Source organism: Leptinotarsa decemlineata, unplaced genomic scaffold, assembly GCF_025532065.1.
Source record: "Leptinotarsa decemlineata unplaced genomic scaffold, Ldec_3_MD MMD2_tig00000008_RagTag_RagTag, whole genome shotgun sequence".
Classification (NCBI taxonomy): domain Eukaryota; kingdom Metazoa; phylum Arthropoda; class Insecta; order Coleoptera; family Chrysomelidae; genus Leptinotarsa; species Leptinotarsa decemlineata.
Window position 1 is genome coordinate 2,247,135 of NW_027412537.1, and position 19,350 is coordinate 2,266,484.

General features: G+C 34.5%; 1 protein-coding gene and 1 long non-coding RNA gene across 3 annotated transcripts; one reads left to right on the plus strand and one right to left on the minus strand.

Annotated features, from left to right (window-relative positions):
• The first annotated feature begins 1,016 nt into the window (after positions 1-1,016).
• On the plus strand, positions 1,017-9,431 carry LOC111512648 (coiled-coil domain-containing protein 12). Of its 2 annotated transcripts, XR_002723102.2 has the most exons (3): positions 1,017-1,337; positions 2,816-3,440; positions 9,123-9,431. XR_002723102.2 is itself a non-coding variant. In XM_023168797.2 (2 exons), exons 1-2 carry the CDS (start codon positions 1,104-1,106, stop codon positions 3,062-3,064), a joined length of 483 nt encoding a protein of 160 aa, XP_023024565.2. In that variant the 5' UTR covers positions 1,017-1,103; the 3' UTR covers positions 3,065-8,151. The 2 variants fall into 2 exon arrangements, 1 of the variants encoding a protein (XP_023024565.2); XM_023168797.2 differs by lacking the exon at positions 9,123-9,431 and having other exon boundaries at positions 2,816-8,151.
• Positions 9,421-16,341, minus strand: LOC141480656 (uncharacterized). The gene is made up of 3 exons (XR_012464471.1): positions 16,207-16,341; positions 9,717-10,726; positions 9,421-9,648 (listed from the first exon to the last, which is right to left on the minus strand). It is a non-coding gene; the product is annotated as an uncharacterized lncRNA (long non-coding RNA).
• Between the last annotated feature and the right edge of the window lie 3,009 nt (positions 16,342-19,350).

Here is a 19,350-nt window from a genome sequence, read left to right on the forward strand (position 1 = left end):
TTCGCGCATGCGCCCTATTCATAATTAAATACCACACAACTTACAGTTTGTAGTTTGTGTACCACAAAACTGAACTGTCACTAATGTCAGGAATCAGGATCATGCTAACTTTCAACCGCGGAACTCAGTAGATGGTACTTGATATTCTAAATTTACAGCAGTTAATTTTTTAAAGCTGTCGTCTCGACCGCTACGGTAGCGGAATTCCGCTACGGTTGCCAACTCTGTATTGACTGTGCATTCAATTGTCAGCTGTCAGCTTCGGGTGTTGTCTACTGCCTCTTTTTCTTCAATATTTTTTTCCATATTGGTTATTTGTAGAAAATTCAACTACTTTATGTTCAAATCCGCTACGCCACTACCGTCGTGTAAATTCCGCTATGGTAACGGAATTCTGCTACAGTTGACAACACTGTTCCAAACCAGGATGGACAACATCACAGAACAAAATTCAGAGTAATAAAAAATATACTCCAAGGAACAAAATGCTTCGATGTGCCCTCTCGTGCCCTTTCTCGATGCGCACTAACGTTTGCGCATCTTTTAAAGCTGCACACAAGTGGCGCATGAAATATACCTGTTTATTTTATCTCTCAGACCAACTCAGTTCATATTTTCCAACTCTGTTCTACGTATTATGGAAAGGTCTATTAAATGGCTCCTTTCCTCTACCTTCCATATTTTCATTTATTGAGGCAGATTGGAAATTCTGGCCACAAAACAAGGATAATATTTAAGTCTGCGTCACAAATTGAATACTGTCTGTCTGTGGCACAGGAAGAGTCAATATATTCTCAGTTAAACTATTTTGTTCTCTGGACCTGTCTCGTTCCTTCGATATCGACAACGCAATGTTCCATCGAAACAAATTGGCAAAAGTCAACGAAATTAGCTAATTTCTTTTTTCAGTGGTTTGGTATTTTATTGCTCTGAGGTCTGGATTCATTTTGCGTTTACATCGTTGACAGTACTGATTTTTTATTCGCATCGTTAGCAGCACTGCAAGACATACATAACCTATTTATATTTATTTATGTTTATGTGTCGGGTCTAGTTAGTGCTTGGAATACTTTTATTGTTATAAAACGGTAGAAAAACTCAAGATGTCAACGGCACAATCAAATATTGGAAATGCTGAAGATGAAGCCTTGAAACGAAAAGAAAAATTGATAGCTCTTAAAAGAAAACGGGAAATGAGATCTGAAAGTAATTCTGAAAACTCAAATGCAGATGGTTTATCTTTACCAAAACCTCATTTCAGGAGTTACAAACCGACACATGAAACATTGCAAGAATTTGTTTTGGATCCCACTAAACCTGGAGATGTTACATCAGAGGTATGTTGTAAGAAAAGGAACCCAAATCCATTATATAATGTCTAGCTCCTGAAAGTTGTATCTCTCAACCTCTGAGTGGCAGAGTGCATGGTCCTTCTGTCTTGGATCTCTTAGTGAATGTTAATGTAGTTGATTTGGATTGATTTATGTTGAACCTTTCTTACTTAGTGTTTCCATTCTGTATAGGCGTCTGATAAATCAGTTAAGTCGGCCGCAAAAGTCGGTCACTCAATCATGTGCCTTCCCTTACTATATTTGGCCTGATTCAGAATGACTAAGTCATCTGCATAGATCATTACATGATATTTACTGCTGTTTCGCATAATGTGAATATGAATTCTAATCTTAGTATGCATATCCACCTGCCTTGTATTGTCGATACCTCTTCTAGAAGCCTGGATGCATACAGTTGGATCTGGATTCCATACAGTTTTTTATATAAGTTTTGGTGTTCAACCAGTCTATATCAGTATTATTTGGATCACTTATATGTCAATGAAAATTAAATCAGTTAAAATGTTTGAATAATTTGAATTTGTACATATGAGTAGAGTTGAAAAATTTATAAATAATTGTGTACAAATTCAAATCACCTCAATGGTGTGAAATAGTTCTCTTCACATACTTCACATAGGCATCTCTGAAACTTCTAATTCTACTTCACGATGATGAGAAATATTACTCTTCATGTTATCACCCTTGTAATCACAAATGAAAATCGTACTTAGTATTGACTATAAAGTTGTCTATGTGATTCGATGTAAAAACTATCATAGTATTTTTACTATTTCACTCAACATGCAACGAAAATTTCGTGCTCATTCATTTCTATCACCAAAATCTTGAATTTAACAATCCTCAACAATATGCAGTCATTTTTCCACTCATCAAGACAATGCTCCTCAGTCTTTCTCTCAGAATTAAATCAGACAAATCTGTTGCTAAATCATATATGCAGAATTCATGCTCTCACATTCCATTATTTGCTTTTTCAATTACAGTTTCCAATGATATATCACTGCTAATCACCATTTTCAACAATATTTTCTTGCAACTGTATTGTATTGCTTGTCTTTCCATGGAACAGTTTCCAAAACGTTCCTCTTCCATCTAGGCTATCTTTATTTTTCGAGGCTATATTTATTGTTCTTCAAATTTTTCCTTCAGTTATGGTACTCTTTGAAACATGTATCGGTGTGATGAAATGAATTGTGAATAAATTGATGGATGTAACCAGATCATCATGATATTTGAGAAATAAAGCTTTCTATGTTTTTTACCACTTTAATATGTAACTAATGTTACTGCAGTTTCGTCCTATTATTGTAATTGTTGGAAAATTTCCTTGTAGGATGAAACTACAGTAACATTAGTTACCAATAAAAGTGATAAAAAAACAAAGGAATTTTATATCTCATTTTTCATATCTGTGAATAGTTTGAATAGATTACTACTCCAGTATCTCAATTCTGTTCCAGGTAAAAGATCAACTAGAATCCGCAAAATCTGAAATTGTTATTGATCAGCTTGATGTTACCTCATTAGCACCTAGAAAACCAAATTGGGATCTAAAAAGGGACGTAGCCAAAAAGTTGGAGAAGCTGGAACATAAGACTCAAAAAGCTATTGCTGAACTCATCAGAGAGCGGTTGAGAGCATCAAGTGGAGAAGGAGATTTAGCAGCTATAGTCAACACTGTGAACACTACATCTGAAGTTGAGGAGTGACTTCAGTGGTTGAAGGATGTTAAGACATTCAGTGCGATAGATGCCAAGCGGCGGCATCTGGCCATTACACTTTGTATATCTCTCTCATTGGGATTTTGTAAAAAATAGGCATTGCCGTAAATAAATAAATGTGTTAGTATTAAGTCCGCAATAGACAGATGTGGTTGTATTGCAGTCTGCACATTTAAATAGCATTGTTCAAGAAGGTTTTTGGGTGTTTCAAAATTTCGTGAATTTTAAAACTTTTCAAGGCAACTTTAAATGTGATTGAAGTAGACAATAATCAGGCCTGTTGTTTTGTAGCGAGGTAGACTATTGTTCCGGCAGTACATCACAAATAAGTGAGTGTGAATGTAAGACGACCAGATAAAACCAGGTCTGTATGATGAGCAATGTTTTAGTAATTTTCACCGAAAAATCGAATAGAGTTTCATCACGTTTTTGACCAAATGTAGCAAATGTAATTTCATTTCATTTTGTTTTTACCTACTAACACATCATCTGCATATTCCGTAGAATGCCAGCAGGCGTCTGAGTCTGATTTCTATATAACTGATTAATCATTAGTTTTCACAAATAACATATTAAAAAACACATACAGCCCCATAAACCTCATTCAGAAGAAAAATGAGCATGTCCCACGCAGGGGTGTGTAACCAATCACCTTCTTGGTGAACTTGTCTTTCTCAGAAGGTACCTTTTCTGATATTTTCAAAAAGGACATTATTCTGCCAGTGCATAAAAAAGATGACGTCCATAACTCAAACAATTATAGACCTATTGCTCTTTTATCCGTCTTATCAAAGATATTTGAAAGAGCATTCTATAAACGATTACTATCCTTGGATTCTATCAACTTCTTTGATGATAAACAATTTTGTTTTCGACAGGGACTATTATCTCTTTATAAAAAAAATTCTCTCAAACTTAGATAACATAGAAGCCACGGCTTGCATATCCTGATTTGCGTTGTGCTTTTGATGTGATTGATATACATCTGCTATTGAAGAAACTAGATGAACAGTGATAAACAGTAGATAAACACGATTGTTTTGTTCCTTCTTTTACATGAATTATTAATAACAGTAAGTCCTTAATTGATTGTAGATCTGAAACTTGCGTTTGAAACTGTTAATCATGAAATATTAATTGAAAAAAATATGGCATGAAAGGAAGAGTACTTGATTGGATCAGTGATTACCTTATACAACGGAAGCAGGCAACCAAAATTAATGAGTTTCTTTCAACAGCAATAAGCGTAGATCATGGGGTACCGCAGGGAAGTATTCTAGGGCCATTGCTATTTTTAATCTACATAAATGATACTAGCAAATGTTATGAATGTAATTATGAACATTATTTTGCTGATGATACTCCAGTATCGATTTGTGATAAATATATAGATAAAGCTAGTCAAAAAATTAATAAAGCATTCAATGATATTGCTACATATCAAAAAACTAATAAATTGAAGCTAAATGTCAACTACACTGTTTAAGTTCAGATAATTAGATTTAAATTGAATTGAAATAAAAATAGAAAATGACAAAATGGAGCTTATTAGTAAATTTAAATATCTAGGATTTATGTTGGACAAGCATTTATCATTGTGTAACCATTTTAATCAAATACAGAACAAAAATTGAAAAAATTATATTTCTTTGCAAGAGTGTCTCAACACTTAACTATGCAATCACGAATAACAATGTATACTTGAGAACATTATACAACCACATTTCGAATATTGTCTCACTCTTCTATACACAACTGATTTAAATAAAATGAGAACACTACAGAATCTTCAGAATCGCGCAATATGGATTATTTTGAGATGTGACAGGAGTACCCCTATATCTCTAGAATGGTTATCTCATTAATACCAGTCTCATTCTGTTTAAAAGTAATTTATTAAACCATTTTAGAGACCATTAAGGTGATACCAAATTATTGTGTTTTTTTTTTGGATTTTTAATTATTGTAGGTAGTACTTATTAACAAATATTAGTAGATTTTTTTATTATTGTGTTTATAAGTATGTAACTGTTATATAATTGTTATATATTATTAGGATGATGTACCCTATTTGAATAAAGTATTTCATTTCATAAAATGTGTTGGTATCAGGGGCATTTCATTGTTTTGGTTCAGTTCCTTCTTAATCCACAGACATCATAAAACAGAATTATTCACGTATCAATTCAAAAATCTACAAATCACATTGAAAAACTCTCTCTGAATGGTGTCCCACAAGGCAGTCTCCTGGCTCCACTATTATTTATAACTCATCAATATTTTTCCTCTATTTGCCAGAGATTATCTAGTATTATTTGCTGGTGACTCGATATCATCCACTTCCAATAAATCCCCCAGAGCTCAGTTTAAGATTAAATGAGATCGTCAACTCCATGAAACATTATTGCAACAGTAATAAAATAATACTGAATGATAAAAAGACAAAAATAATGGTATTCTCATTGAAAGACTTGAATAGCAACCTTTTGGTACACGTTCACGAAAACTCAATCGCACAAAAGGCGTCCCTAAGTACTTAGGAGTTTACTTAGACTCACAACTTAACTTGTTGAATCAAATAGATTATATTCTACGTAAACTGATGTTGGTGTGCTGTTTTGTCGTATGGAAACTCCGTACGCAGGTTTCATTTGGGCTACTCTAATTATATTACTACTCTTACGAACAATCATGCCTTAACTACGTAAATCTGTGTTGAGGAAACAGCACTAGATGTAAGGAAGTTTTCATGATACAAAAAGTATAATAAGAACAATGTCGTTTTAACTTAAACAATACTAAAAGATTCCAAGCCAAGTTACTTCACGACGTTTCGATTGTTAGGGTCCACAATCTTCTTCGATTACGACTAAACAATATTCTTGTCACCATTTATTTATAAATGCTAACTTTTTGAATATGCCGTGTTTATATATTTTACATGCCAGAGAGAATCTATCAGATTTTCTATTTCAAGTTACGATTCAATACCCTATCAATTCCATCAAAAGTATTTGGAAATCCCCAGTCACAGATTAACGCTGGTTTCACATAGTCCTGTAGTACTACGTGCTCAACTATTCAACAAGCAACCAACCGATCTAAAAAATTATAATAGTTATGACAACTTCAAGTTTATGTTAAAAAGTCGCCTTACCTACCATGCATTTTATTCCATTAAGGGATTATTTGATTGTTAGAATTTTTATAACGATTGTTTTGTGTATGTATGTATCTTTTTTTATATTATCCAACACTTGTACTTTACAGGTCTTTTTGGAAATAAATGTGTTGTATTGTATTGTAAAAATATCCAGCGTGGTATTAGCCGGGACAGTAGTTGTTTTCCGGCAGTCATTTACCAGAACCTAGTGTGTAGGTACTTGGGAGGGATGGATTTTTTAATATTTTATTTTAGAATATTTGTTACACTTAATGAATGTTGACAAGAATGAACGTCTTGTGTGCAAATATAAATATACATTATGACTGATATCTGAAATTACTTCAATATCCTGCTTGCTTAGTCATAAATTGTTATGATGGTAGTCATATATAAACAATATGGGGGTATTTATATTAATATTCTTTATTGGACCTTAATGAAAAAAAATTTACTCAGGCAGCAATCAATAGGATGCTGTGAAGCGTAGGTTGATTGGGGGTCCAATGACTAATGGACCCTTTGCACTGGCAGACCAGAGCATCCAGAGGAACACAAAGTAATATGTCCTGTGGGGTCCAATAACTAGTCGACCATTAGTCATTGGACATGAATTAATATGACAAGTGGGGTCCAATGACTAATGGACCTTTGACCTGGCCTCCAGAGGGATACAAAGTGGTAAGTCCAGTGGGGTCCAATGACTAATGGACCTTTGACCTAGCCTCCAGAGGGATACAAAGTGATATGATATGGACTAATGGTTCATTGGTCATTGGACCCCACTGGACATATTACTTTGTGTTCCTTTGGATGCCAGGTCAAAGGTCCATTAGTCATTGGACCCCACTGGACATATTACTTTGTGTCCCTCTGGATGCTCTGGTCTGCCGGGTCAAAAGGTCCATTAGTCATTGGAGCCCACTGGGAACACTTTGTGTCCCTCTGGATGCTCTGGTCTGCCAGGTCAAAGTACTCTCAGGGTCGTTAGGGTGCTTGAGGGGTCATTTCTCAAGAATCTTAAGGGGCTCTGAGAAAACTGGGGCACAGTAGAATGCTGTACTATTGATTGCTGCTACTTATCTATGATAATGTCCTTATAAGATGGTTTGTGGAAAATCACAAAATCATATTCATTAATAATTTTCAGAACTAGAAAATTCATTGAATTATTTACTGCCATTTCTGTGGTGAATTTAATTAATGGATGATGTAATTGACATATTCAACAAACTTGACCAACTGCCTTTGCCTATCTGCATCATCTACATATCTGTGCCGGTATAAAAAACTATTAATCAACTGATTATTATGGATTTCATTCTGAAGGTTATCCATGAAACTTTCGGCTTCATAAATAAAACGTTTCATTATTCATACTGAATCGCGGCTTGAAGTGAGTATCGGTTTCAATTAATTGTATGAGCATTTCCGAAATTTATACGGGTGTTGCCGTTAAAAACGACACCACTGGTTTAATTGAAAATTTGGTTTTATGAATTCAATGAGGGGATACGGTTTGACTGGTTTTGGATTCATGATCATTGCTATGCGTTTATAACTGCTCTATATGACTATAACTTCAACGATCGATTAGGAAATATGGATAATTTTAATAGGAAGATGAAATTCATTTATTGTCCAGGAAAAGAGCTCTCCCGTGATGAATCAATGGTTCTATGGCGAGGACATGCAGTTTATTAAAAATAAACGCCATAAGTATGGTATAAAACTATACATATTAAGTGAAGCTGATGGATTGGCGCAGAAATTTATAACAAGTGATGAATCCTGTGGATCTGATACACTGAATTTAGGACATTCATTGTATATTGATAATCTTCACAATAGAACGAAATGAGCCGAAATGTTTGTGGAGAAAAATACCTATTGTACTTGTTAAACAAGAAACGCAAAACAAATCCAAAAGTCGTTACTATCTTAAAATGGAAACAAGGAGAAAATAAATCGTTTTTTCGTAATGGGTTCACGTTGGAAATTGGAAAGATAAACGGGATATACAGGGCGTTCCAAAGAAAACTTGACACCCCTGTAAGTCAGAAACAGACGTGTATTTCTAGTGGGACTAATTCTGCAGATAGAAAAAAACCCCAATAGTATTTTCAGCTATACTGCAGAAAAAGTCGTTCACTCTTTGTCCTGTCATCTCTTCCGTATTCATAGAGCAATCCAAACCACGTGACCCAATATGGCGGCGTAGGGCAAACAATCTAATTATTGTCATAAGAGTATCATTGGTTTTGGTGTCGTTCACTATTGTGGAGTATTTTTTCACACTTTTTGAGCGTTTGTGGTGTTTAAATTCAATCAAAATGGAAAGTGAATACTTGAAATCACTATTGCTGAACAGCAGAAACGTTGCTAAACGTATGTTCGAAAAAATACACCATCATATGGTTTACATTTTTATCATTGTGTTACAGATATATAATGGTTTAGACCCTTTCTCATTGAATGTTTCTAATCTGGATTATTCAATTGATGGTGTTCCTCCAGTTACATGTGTGGATATTGCTTCGTATTTGGTTTTTACCCACAGTTTTTATTCGCATGTGCAGATGAAGGCATATAAAGGTTTGGAATTGTATAAATATTTCGAATCTGGCTTCGTTGTGAAGGTGGGAACATAGATTGAGAACAATTTATACATTTTAGTTGGACAGATGAGTTTTTCTAAGCTAGCAGTATGCTAACTTTCTGATTTCCTAATGGTACCTATAGTTAATTCATCTAAGAAGCGATACAAGTGAAACTGTGTGCATCCACAATCAGCTATACCCGTGACTTGTTATGTTTATTGTCTTCTTTGTTGATCAAGAGTGATTCTTACAGTAGATACTAATTTTAATAACTTATTTTCAGGTCAAGCATTCACAGAAAGCAAATGAGAAACCTTTAGATGTTTGGTGCATCATAGCAAAAGATGGAAGCGTATGTACATGTTATGCACAGATATAGAAGCTGTGTGGCCAATGCCATCCATGACACAGACGTTCCCAATTGTACCAGTAGGTACATGAAATGGATTGTGAGTTTAAAATTACTATGGATTTTCATCTATTGAAAATATTTTGAATTGTTGAACTTGGTATGAAAATCTCTGTTTTGAATTTTCTTGAGATATGTTTATTGTCTATGTTTTTATTTAATAAATGTGCTGTGTTCCATGAATATCGACTTTTAATTATTACATTTATTAAGAATATATTATAATAAGAGTTTCAATATTACAACACTCAAAATACAATTTATGTAAGTCTTTTCAGTCAGTTCAAATTTTAGAGCCATTTCTTCCATCGTTAAATCAGTCCGTGTTAAAATACCTGTTTCTTGTCCATCTCTAGGTTCATCATTATTAAAGTCAATATCCATATAAGACGGGTTCATTCTGTCAACAAAATACATTTCAAAATCATGTTAATACATAAGTATTTCACCTGAAACAACACCACTCACTTGAGATAATTTTCTTTTATCGAACCTCGCTTTTCTTTCAACATCTTTACAAGTCTTTCGAACATTTTGTGTTGAATGTCCCGTGTTCTGCGAAGGAACCCATCCTCTAAAGAAGCAGGTTAGCTTGAAAATAATATGTATATTATCAAGTAGTTTTCACGAAACGCAAAATAGCTTTCAGTGGAGACCTGAAGTATCCAGAGACTCGCCTGTTATGCTGCAGACTTTCTGATACTTGATCTTCGAATCGGTAAGATCATCTCGCTTGATTGCAGCTAACCATAGGGCTCTTCGCTTTCTGGATAACTCATTTTTATTAGTTGAGAACTTGTGTTTTCAAACAGTAAGAACAGAGTAAACCCGACTTTATCCCTGTTGTTACGAGATCCACAGTCAACCACAATGCACGTAATGGGTATTTCCCTTTAGTTAAAGCACTAATTATTAATTAAAATTTAAAAACACAACGGAAATACGCACAGGAAATCAGAAAAAGAAAAAATAACTACTATGGTCGCATATGATAAAATACAATGTTTGCCCTACGCCGCCATATTGCCTTCGTTTTGACAGGTCGCTGGCTTGGTCTATTGCAGTTCAGTAAGCTTTTTCCGTAAGTGTATTATCAGACCATGTAAATTTCAAGTTATTTTTGAAATTATACTTCTTTTAAGAGAAAAATATATCTGAATGAAGTTCACAAGTATAAGGATTCCTGAGGAACGATTCATACCAACCTGTTCAGTATCTGGATAACTCCAATTCACACCAAAATTTAAAATTTTTACGGATTTTTTTTGGTAACACAAAATGTATGAATTTCTTTGCAAATTTCCGAAGCTTCATTGGTGATAACAAATTGTCCTTTATGGTCAGTGGGCAGCGGTCAAGTCCAGTTGCTTGTTTGAAGCTATCAACAGAAAATTGATAAATCGGACAATCCAGCAAAGACTGCATGGAATATTGTATCCGAACTCTCAAATAAAACAAAGAATGTACGAAACATAAACCTCAAAATCATGAGTCTTGACCTGACTGGCTTGATATAAATATCTATCGCTATCAGTCTCAGATTTGAACGAAAAACCAAATTATCTTGATAAAAATAGTGAGTGAAAGTATACTGAAACCATTCAGCTGATAATTCCAATACTGTAAGTCGAAATTCTTATTCTGTGGAATTGAAACATCACCTAACTCGCAACATAACCTATATCCACCTCACCGTCAAATACGAACCGGGATCGAAAACCGCTTGCTCGCTTCTCATAGGCGACAGGGCCGGACTAAGAACTCGATGAAGTTCGTGTCGAACCAACGATAACATGATGCAATTTTAGAGAGGAGGTTTCTGACTACAGGAACCTCCAACAACAATCTAACTCAGAGAACACACTACCAAGACCCTCCTACTCATCAGCAGTGACCCTACAACAAATAAATAAATTTCCAAAACGAGAGCAGGCAATTATTTTCACCGCAACGGAAGGCGCTAAAATTCAGGAATATATTCTCGCCCTTGGGCAACGGATTAGTCCAAAAAATATCTTATTTGCCTCGAAAATATCAAACAACCGAATATGTATTTACCTGGCAAATACCTCTATAGTTGATGATTTCTCAAACACCAATGGATACATAATAGTACAAGAAGAAATTCTCAGAGCTAGAAGACTTATAACCCCGTCAGAACGAATTATCATCTCAAATGTTTGTCCTAGTATTCCCCACAATGCTCTAGAACAAAAACTCACACAAGCAGGACTTAAATTAGTTTCTCCCATAACCTTCCTAAGAATTAATATGTCTGACCCCCAATATTCCCATGTATTTAGTTTTCGGCGACAGGTATACATTTCCCCACCTGAAGATGTCACAATACCTGAAACCCTGATAATAGAAAATGATGATACATCCTACCGTATATTTTTATCAAAAGATAATATAACTTGCTATAACTGCAAACGAGACGGCCATATTGCCTCCCAATGCCCGGAACTACAAACTTCAAGTGAGCATGGCCCCCAAACCACATCCTCATCTGAAGCCCCACAAACTGAACCAGAAACCGAAACAAGTACGTCGCAACCTTATCAACCTAACCCTCCAGAAGTGCCTCAACCAAGTAAAACATCTAAGAAAACCACAAAACCTCTACCAGAAACAATATCTCACAAAAGAAATATTTCAGAAACACTGAGCCCACCAGTCGATCTCAAACAAAATGAAGAAATTTCATTTGATAGTTTCCGTACACCTGAAAATAAAACGTTAAAAAAACATAGACTCAGCGCTTCAAGGGAACACTTAGCATCATCAATTGAAGAACAACTGCTACCATCCAAAGGACTTATTGAAAACGGCACAGATAAATTTGTATTGAATTACAACCAGTTGAAAGACTTCCTAGAAAATGTTTATGGAAATAGCGACCCACTGAGTGTCGCCAAAGAATACACAGAAGACATACACGGTCTAATAATTATGCTATCTAAAGTTTATCCATTTTTCACCGAACGTGGAATCAAAACTAGATGTTCAAAATTACAAAAAAAACTTCTGAAACAACTAGCAGAAGAAACACCAAAATCAGCCGCGTCTGACACGGAAAGCGAGGAATCATCTCTAGGAAACTAATCCAAATAATCCTTTTTAATAAGCGCACAAATGTTCTCTATTCTGCAATGGAATCTAAACGGGCTCTACACTCAATTAGAAATGCTAAAAATCTTATTAGCAGAACACAACCCATCAATACTGTGCCTTCAAGAAACTCATTTAAAGAATGAAAACTCATACTCAATTAATAATTACAATGTGTACACCAAAAATCGTGAACACGGGGAAAGAGCAAGCGGAGGAGTTGCAATATATACAAAAAAGTCACTGAATGTAGAACAAATCCCTCTTACATCGGATATTGAAGCTATAGCAGTAAAAATACGGGGAAGAAAAGATCTCAACATCTGTAATATCTACCTACCGCCAAGCAAAGAAATTGAAAACACAAATTTAGTAGAACTTTTACAACAAATTCCAAAACCTAGAATTATCATCGGAGACTTCAATGCTCACAACATTCTATGGGGGTGCACTTCAACAAACACCAAAGGCCGCATATTGAAGAAAGTCATAGAAGATGAAAACTTAATAATTCTCAATAATGGTGAAATAACGAGATTGAACCCCTCAGGAAATTCAAGCGTATTGGATCTTAGTATTTGTGATCCTCAATTGATATCACAATACGCTTTTGAAGTCCTATCCTTTTCCTATGGAAGTGATCATTTTCCCATTAAAATAACTGACATAGACGGAAACCATGAAGCTCAGATAGTAACTCCTAAATGGCGTTTGAAAACCGCGAACTGGGACCTTTTTTCAGCCACCATTGAAGAGAAAATAAAAAATTTTCAAATATCAGAAAATATCGACGAGTCTGTAAAAACTTTCACTAGCATCATCACAGAGGCAGCATATAAGTCAATTGGGAAAACGAAAACATTGAGAAACAAGATAGCAGTACCATGGTGGAACCAGGAATGTGATATCGCTATAAAAACAACTAAAATGCTCTGAGTAGATTCAAAAGACACAAATCTACAGAAAACTGGATTAAATTTAAAGAACTGAGGGCAAAGTCTAGATGGGTAACAAAGAAAAGTAAAAGAGAGTCCTGGACTAAATACGTTTCGTCTATAAATAGCCAAACTCCAATTGCCAGTATATGGAATAAAATTAATCGCATCAAGGGAACAAACTATAACTACGGAATAAATGCACTCGAATATGAAGGCAGATACATTTTAGATCCAGTAGAAATTACAGAGATTATGGCAGAAACTTACAAGAATAACTCAAGCAATACTCATTTCACTGAAACATTTCTAAGCAGAAAAAAAGAAGAGGAATCTTCGTTTCACTTCAATGAATCAAGTGAAACGCAAAAAGATCCCCTCGACAAAGAAATAAAAATGGAAGAACTTGAGGACGCTCTGAACAACACCAAGAATTCCAGCCCTGGACCTGATGACATACCTTTCATATTTCTCTGTAAGCTTCCTTCTACAGCAAAGCAAACCCTTCTGGCAATATTTAACAGAATATGGACTAAAAGATGTTTTCCAGCAAAATGGAAAGAGGCTATAGTAATACCAATTCCTAAACCAGGGAAAACAAAAACCTTAGCAAAATCATATAGACCGATATCTCTAACATGCACAATGTGCAAACTTATTGAAAAAAATCATAAACAAGAGACTGTTATGGCATCTGGAAAGTAACGGACACCTATCATGCTATCAAAGCGGATTTCGTCAGGGCAGATCGACATTAGATAACCTTGTAGGCCTAGAGAGCTACGTACATGAAGGTATGGCAAACAAACAGAAGTGTATTGCAGTATTTTTCGACATCAAAAGAGCTTATGACATGGTATGGAAACACTATATAATTCGACAGCTTATATCGAAAGGAGTGAATGGACATCTACTTAGCTTTATTAAAAATTTCTTGGCGGATAGATGTTTCAGAGTGAGAAACAAAGGAGAATTATCACAACTGAAAATACAAGAAAACGGAGTCCCACAAGGATCAGTAATTAGCGTAACATTATTCCTTCTGGCCATAAACGAGGTGACAACACACATAAGCCAACCTATAAAAGTGAGTCTCTTTGCTGATGATCTAGTAATTTATTTGAAAGGAAACGATGTAACAACCATTCAATCTAGCTTACAGAAGACCATAAACGAAATAGAAAACTGGTTATTTATCACTGGATTTCAAATAAATACAGATAAAACTAAATGTATAGTTTTTGCAAAGAAAAAAACAACGAAACCTACATTACAATTGCTGGGAAATAGCATAGAGACAGTGGAAAAAATAAGGTATTTAGGAATGAATATTGATGATAGGCTCACCTGGGAACATCACATCAAAGAACTCATAACAAAGTCCCAAAATGGTCTTAACCTCCTGAAAGTACTTTCAAACCATCATTGGGGTTCCGACAATAAGCTTTTACTCCTACTATACAGGGCTCTTGTGAGATCGAGGATAGATTACGGCTCTGTAGCATATGATTCGGCAAGTAAGAGATTGTTAAAACTACTTGATTCAATCCACAATTCAGCGCTCCGTACCGTACTAGGAGCACATCGCACCTCCCCAATCCCAAGTATTTACTGTGAGGTAGGAGAACCCCCATTGCAGTTGAGACGTCAATACCTTAGCCTTTCGTTTGCAGCAACTATTGCCTCGCACAAACAACATCCTACAGAGAAATATGTATTTTCGAATAGATACAAAACCCTTTTTTCGAGTCGAAACAAAATAGCTATTCCATTCTATGAACGCCTAAATAACCTCCCAATAACCCATAAAATCAACTTTTCAAAAATTTGTCAAACACACCTCTCAATCAGTCCTCCTTGGTTAATATCTAAGCCAAACCTCGACTTATCTCTGCAGAGTTTTCAAAAAACCAACACTCCTGCCAATATTATCTCCCAGACATTCCAGATTCTTCTCTCCCGCTTTCCTGATCATAATAAATTCTATACCGACGCATCTAAGACAAAAGACAAAGTTGGAGCGGCCTTCGTTCATCGAAACGAATCCCAGAAATTTTTCCTGCCAAAAAATTCCAGCATTTTCAGTGGCGAAACTCTCGCTATACTTCAAACTGTCAAACATATATCCACTCTAGAAACAGAAAAATCTCTCATCATCACCGACTCACTAAGTGCCATCAAAGGCATTCAACAAATATACAGTAAAAACCCAACCATACTAGATATTAAAGAAATTCTACACCAACTTACAATATCAAACAAAGAAGTCGTCATAGTATGGGTGCCATCACATGTGGGTATCTCAGGGAACGAAAATGCAGATAGAGTGGCTAGAGAAGCAGTAAATGAGTGGGTCAAACCAGTCGAGCATCGCTTGTGGATTGGAGATGTGAAATCCTTTATCAAAGCTCAAATGAAAGAACAATGGCAAAATGAGTGGCAACGTAAATTATCGAAACTCAAAGAAATAAAAAATTCTGTGGAACCGTGGAGGAATCTTCCGGCGAAAAGAAGCCATCAAGTAATTATATCAAGATTAAGAATAGGGCATACTAGATATACTCACGACCATATTTTCAAAAAAGAACCAGAAAAAATGTGCGTAAACTGTACGGTGCCAGTAAGCGTTAGGCACATACTAGTAGAGTGTCCCGCATATGATGACATCCGTAGAAAATATAAATTGGAGCCCAACCTGAAAACCCTATTAGAAAACCGTTCGGATATTTCTGACTTAATAGCATTTCTGACTGAAACTCATCTAATAGACAAAATATGAAAATGGAATTATTGTTACGTAGCGTTAAAACAATCACTATATGTAAATTGAAATTGTAATGTTGATTGCTAATGACCCTGCGTGGTCGATGCAATATTTTTCTTTGAATAAAAAAAAAAAAAAAAAAATAAACCTCAAAATAGATAATGACTTGATAGAAGATGATGAATCTATTGCTGAAATATTCAGCGAATACTTTGAACACGTCACTTCCGAAACTATATCAAAAATTGTTATGCCCCCTCAAGTAAATTGTGACCATCTGATGAAGAAATTAGGTAATCATCACAATTCTATGTGTTTATATCCCTATACTGATAATGAAATATTCCTTCTACTCAGTTGCAAATTGAAAAACAAATTCCCTTCTGGACATGATGAAGTGCCACTCTTTGTTATTAGAACTGCATTGACAATTTTGGTTGAACCTCTTATATTTCTGGTTAACCTTTCATTTCATACAGGAATCTTTCCAGAAAGATTGAAAATCGGTAAAGTAAATCCCATCTTTAAAAAGAAAAATTCATTTTTACCAGAGAGCTACAGACCCATAACGGTCCCTTATGGATTCTCCAAAATATTTGAATATGCATACCTAGATAGATTGCTTAATTTTCTCAAACAAGAGAAAATCCTATCAGAAAATCAGCATAGTTTTGTGAATAATAGGTCAACCATGACTGCAGTTCATTCATTTTATAATAGAATCATAAAATGTATTGATACCGGCGAGTGTCCTGTTGGGATCTTTTGCGATCTCAGCAGGGCATTTGATTGTGTCAATCATGATATCTTGAAAGAAAAACTATCTCGTTATGGGATAAGAGGTTTACCACTAAAATGGCTTTCAAACTTCTTTCAAAATGGAAAGCAGTACATTAAAGTAAATAATGCATCGTCTCAAATAAGAAACATAAATGTTATATTTTGAATGAAACTCGTGATACTATCTAGTCGCATGTCCATGAGCAACTGCCTTTATTCATCTCTGTAGACTTACAATATGACAGGTAGGTTCCGACAGTCACTGTAGCCAATCTAACAATATTGATATAGATAACTTGTGTCACAAAACACATCACATCCCCCTTGTTGAGATATGATTGATATCCTTATGTGAAATCTTTCATAACAGGATGTTTCGACTATTCAATAAGAAAATGATATGTACATTTTATATCTCTAAAATTCAATGCAGTTGCAGAGTCTCAATATTATTTACATCTAATCAGTTTCAGTAACATATTACATTTATATACATTACATTTATAAAAAGTTGCCCAAGTTGTGTGTGTAAATACATACTTTCATCCTTTTTTTTTTTTTTTTTTGAAAATAATAATACTATTGAGCATTGTCTATTGCCTAGTTACGATATGTTTTAAAGGTAATATACAATGTGTATTGTACATTTTTTTTAGCCATTGATTATTATTCATTTCTAGATGTATCATAAATTTCGTATTTACTGGGCGGTCTCGAAATTCTGCCAGATCGAGTTACAATTCGTGAGATTTGCTCATTTTGTATTGAATTGTTTCCGCTAATTGTTGGCACTAGATTATGCTCTATAGTATCTGGGTTTACATTATAATTATCTTTTTTAAGTTCATTCGACACTCCTTGACTAGAGTTATCGTTAAGAAAACTTGAAAGTGAACTATTGTTACAAGAGTCATTGTTTGAAACTTCAACATCTTGTGATGTTTCTTGTTGATTATTACATAAGTTTCTAATAGTGTTGCCATCCTCACCTACTCTTATTAACCTATAGTCATTTTCAATTTGTTGATGATCACTCTGAAATGGCTTAGTCAAATTTACATTTTGGAACAATTTTTTAATAAATTTTCTATTCCTAATATATGTTGCACCATTTTCTAACTGAATTTTATACTGCCTAATACCTATTTTGTCTAGAATTTTACCATTTTTCCAAGGACCTTTTGGTTTGATCTGAACTCTAACTTTCTGATTCACTATTAAATCATCTAAGGCTCTGACACCTTTTCTATCATGATACCTTTTTTGATATACTTTTGTTTCTTTTAAATAAGCATTATATTTTTTATTATAATTTTTTGTTTTGAAGTGAATATTAGCTTGAGGAAGTGTTCCTCTTAAATTTCTGTTCATCAATAGATTAGCTGGTGTCGTTTCTTTGTCTATAGGTGTATTCCTTAATTCTAAAAGAGCTAAATATGGATCTTTATCATCATAATGACATTTTTTCAACATGTTTTTTACAGTTTGTATGGCTCGCTCAACTTGACCATTTGACTGTGGGTATCTAGGTGAAACTCTAACATGCTGAAATTCCCACTTCTCGGAGAATGATTTAAATTCATGAGAAGAGAATTCTGGTCCTGAATCAGAAACAACAATTTTTGGGATTCCAAATCGAGCAAAAATTGTTTTCAATTTTGAAATTACATTATTACTAGAAAGATTTTTATTTAAATTTGCAATTTCGACATATTTTGAATAGTAGTCAATCACGAGTATATATGATTCATTCAGTAAGTGAAATATGTCACAACCTACTTTGTGAAATGGCAATTCTACTATTTCATGAGATACGAGTGGTTCTGATCTTTGAGAGTTTGCATTTGTTTGACAAATGTGGCATGATAACACCATGTCTTGTATATGTTTGTTCATTCCTGGCCAGTAGAATGATAAATTTGCTTTGGCTATAGTTTTATTGATGCCCATATGGCTATAATGTAATTTTTTCAATATTTCTTGCCTACATGCATTTGGAACTATGAATTTGTGTCCTTTATACACCAAACCATTTACTTCAGATATATCATGTTTGAATCTATGATAGAATTTTTGTGTTTCAGTTAAATGTTTTATGTTGTTAGGCCAGCCGTCTTTCAAATATGATTTCAGAGTCACTAACTCATTGTCTTCATTTGTTTTTCTTACAAGTTCTTTTCGTTTATTCTCAGTTACATTTAAATTAAATGAAATCAAACATACTTGGGCTTCGATTTCAACATCAAGGTTTTCATCAAAAACAGAATCTTTTTCAAATGCTCGTGAAAGAGTATCGGCTAATATTAGTTGTTTTCCAGGTTTATATACCAATGAGAAATCATATTTTTTTAGTTGTAATAATATTCTTTGTAATCTAGGAGGACAAGAATTTAACGGTTTTTTTATAATATGAATTAGTGGACGGTGATCGGTTTCTATAGTAAAGTGTTTCCCAAAAACATATTGATAATATCTCTGTGCTCCAAACAAACAAGCTAAGAGTTCTTTTTCA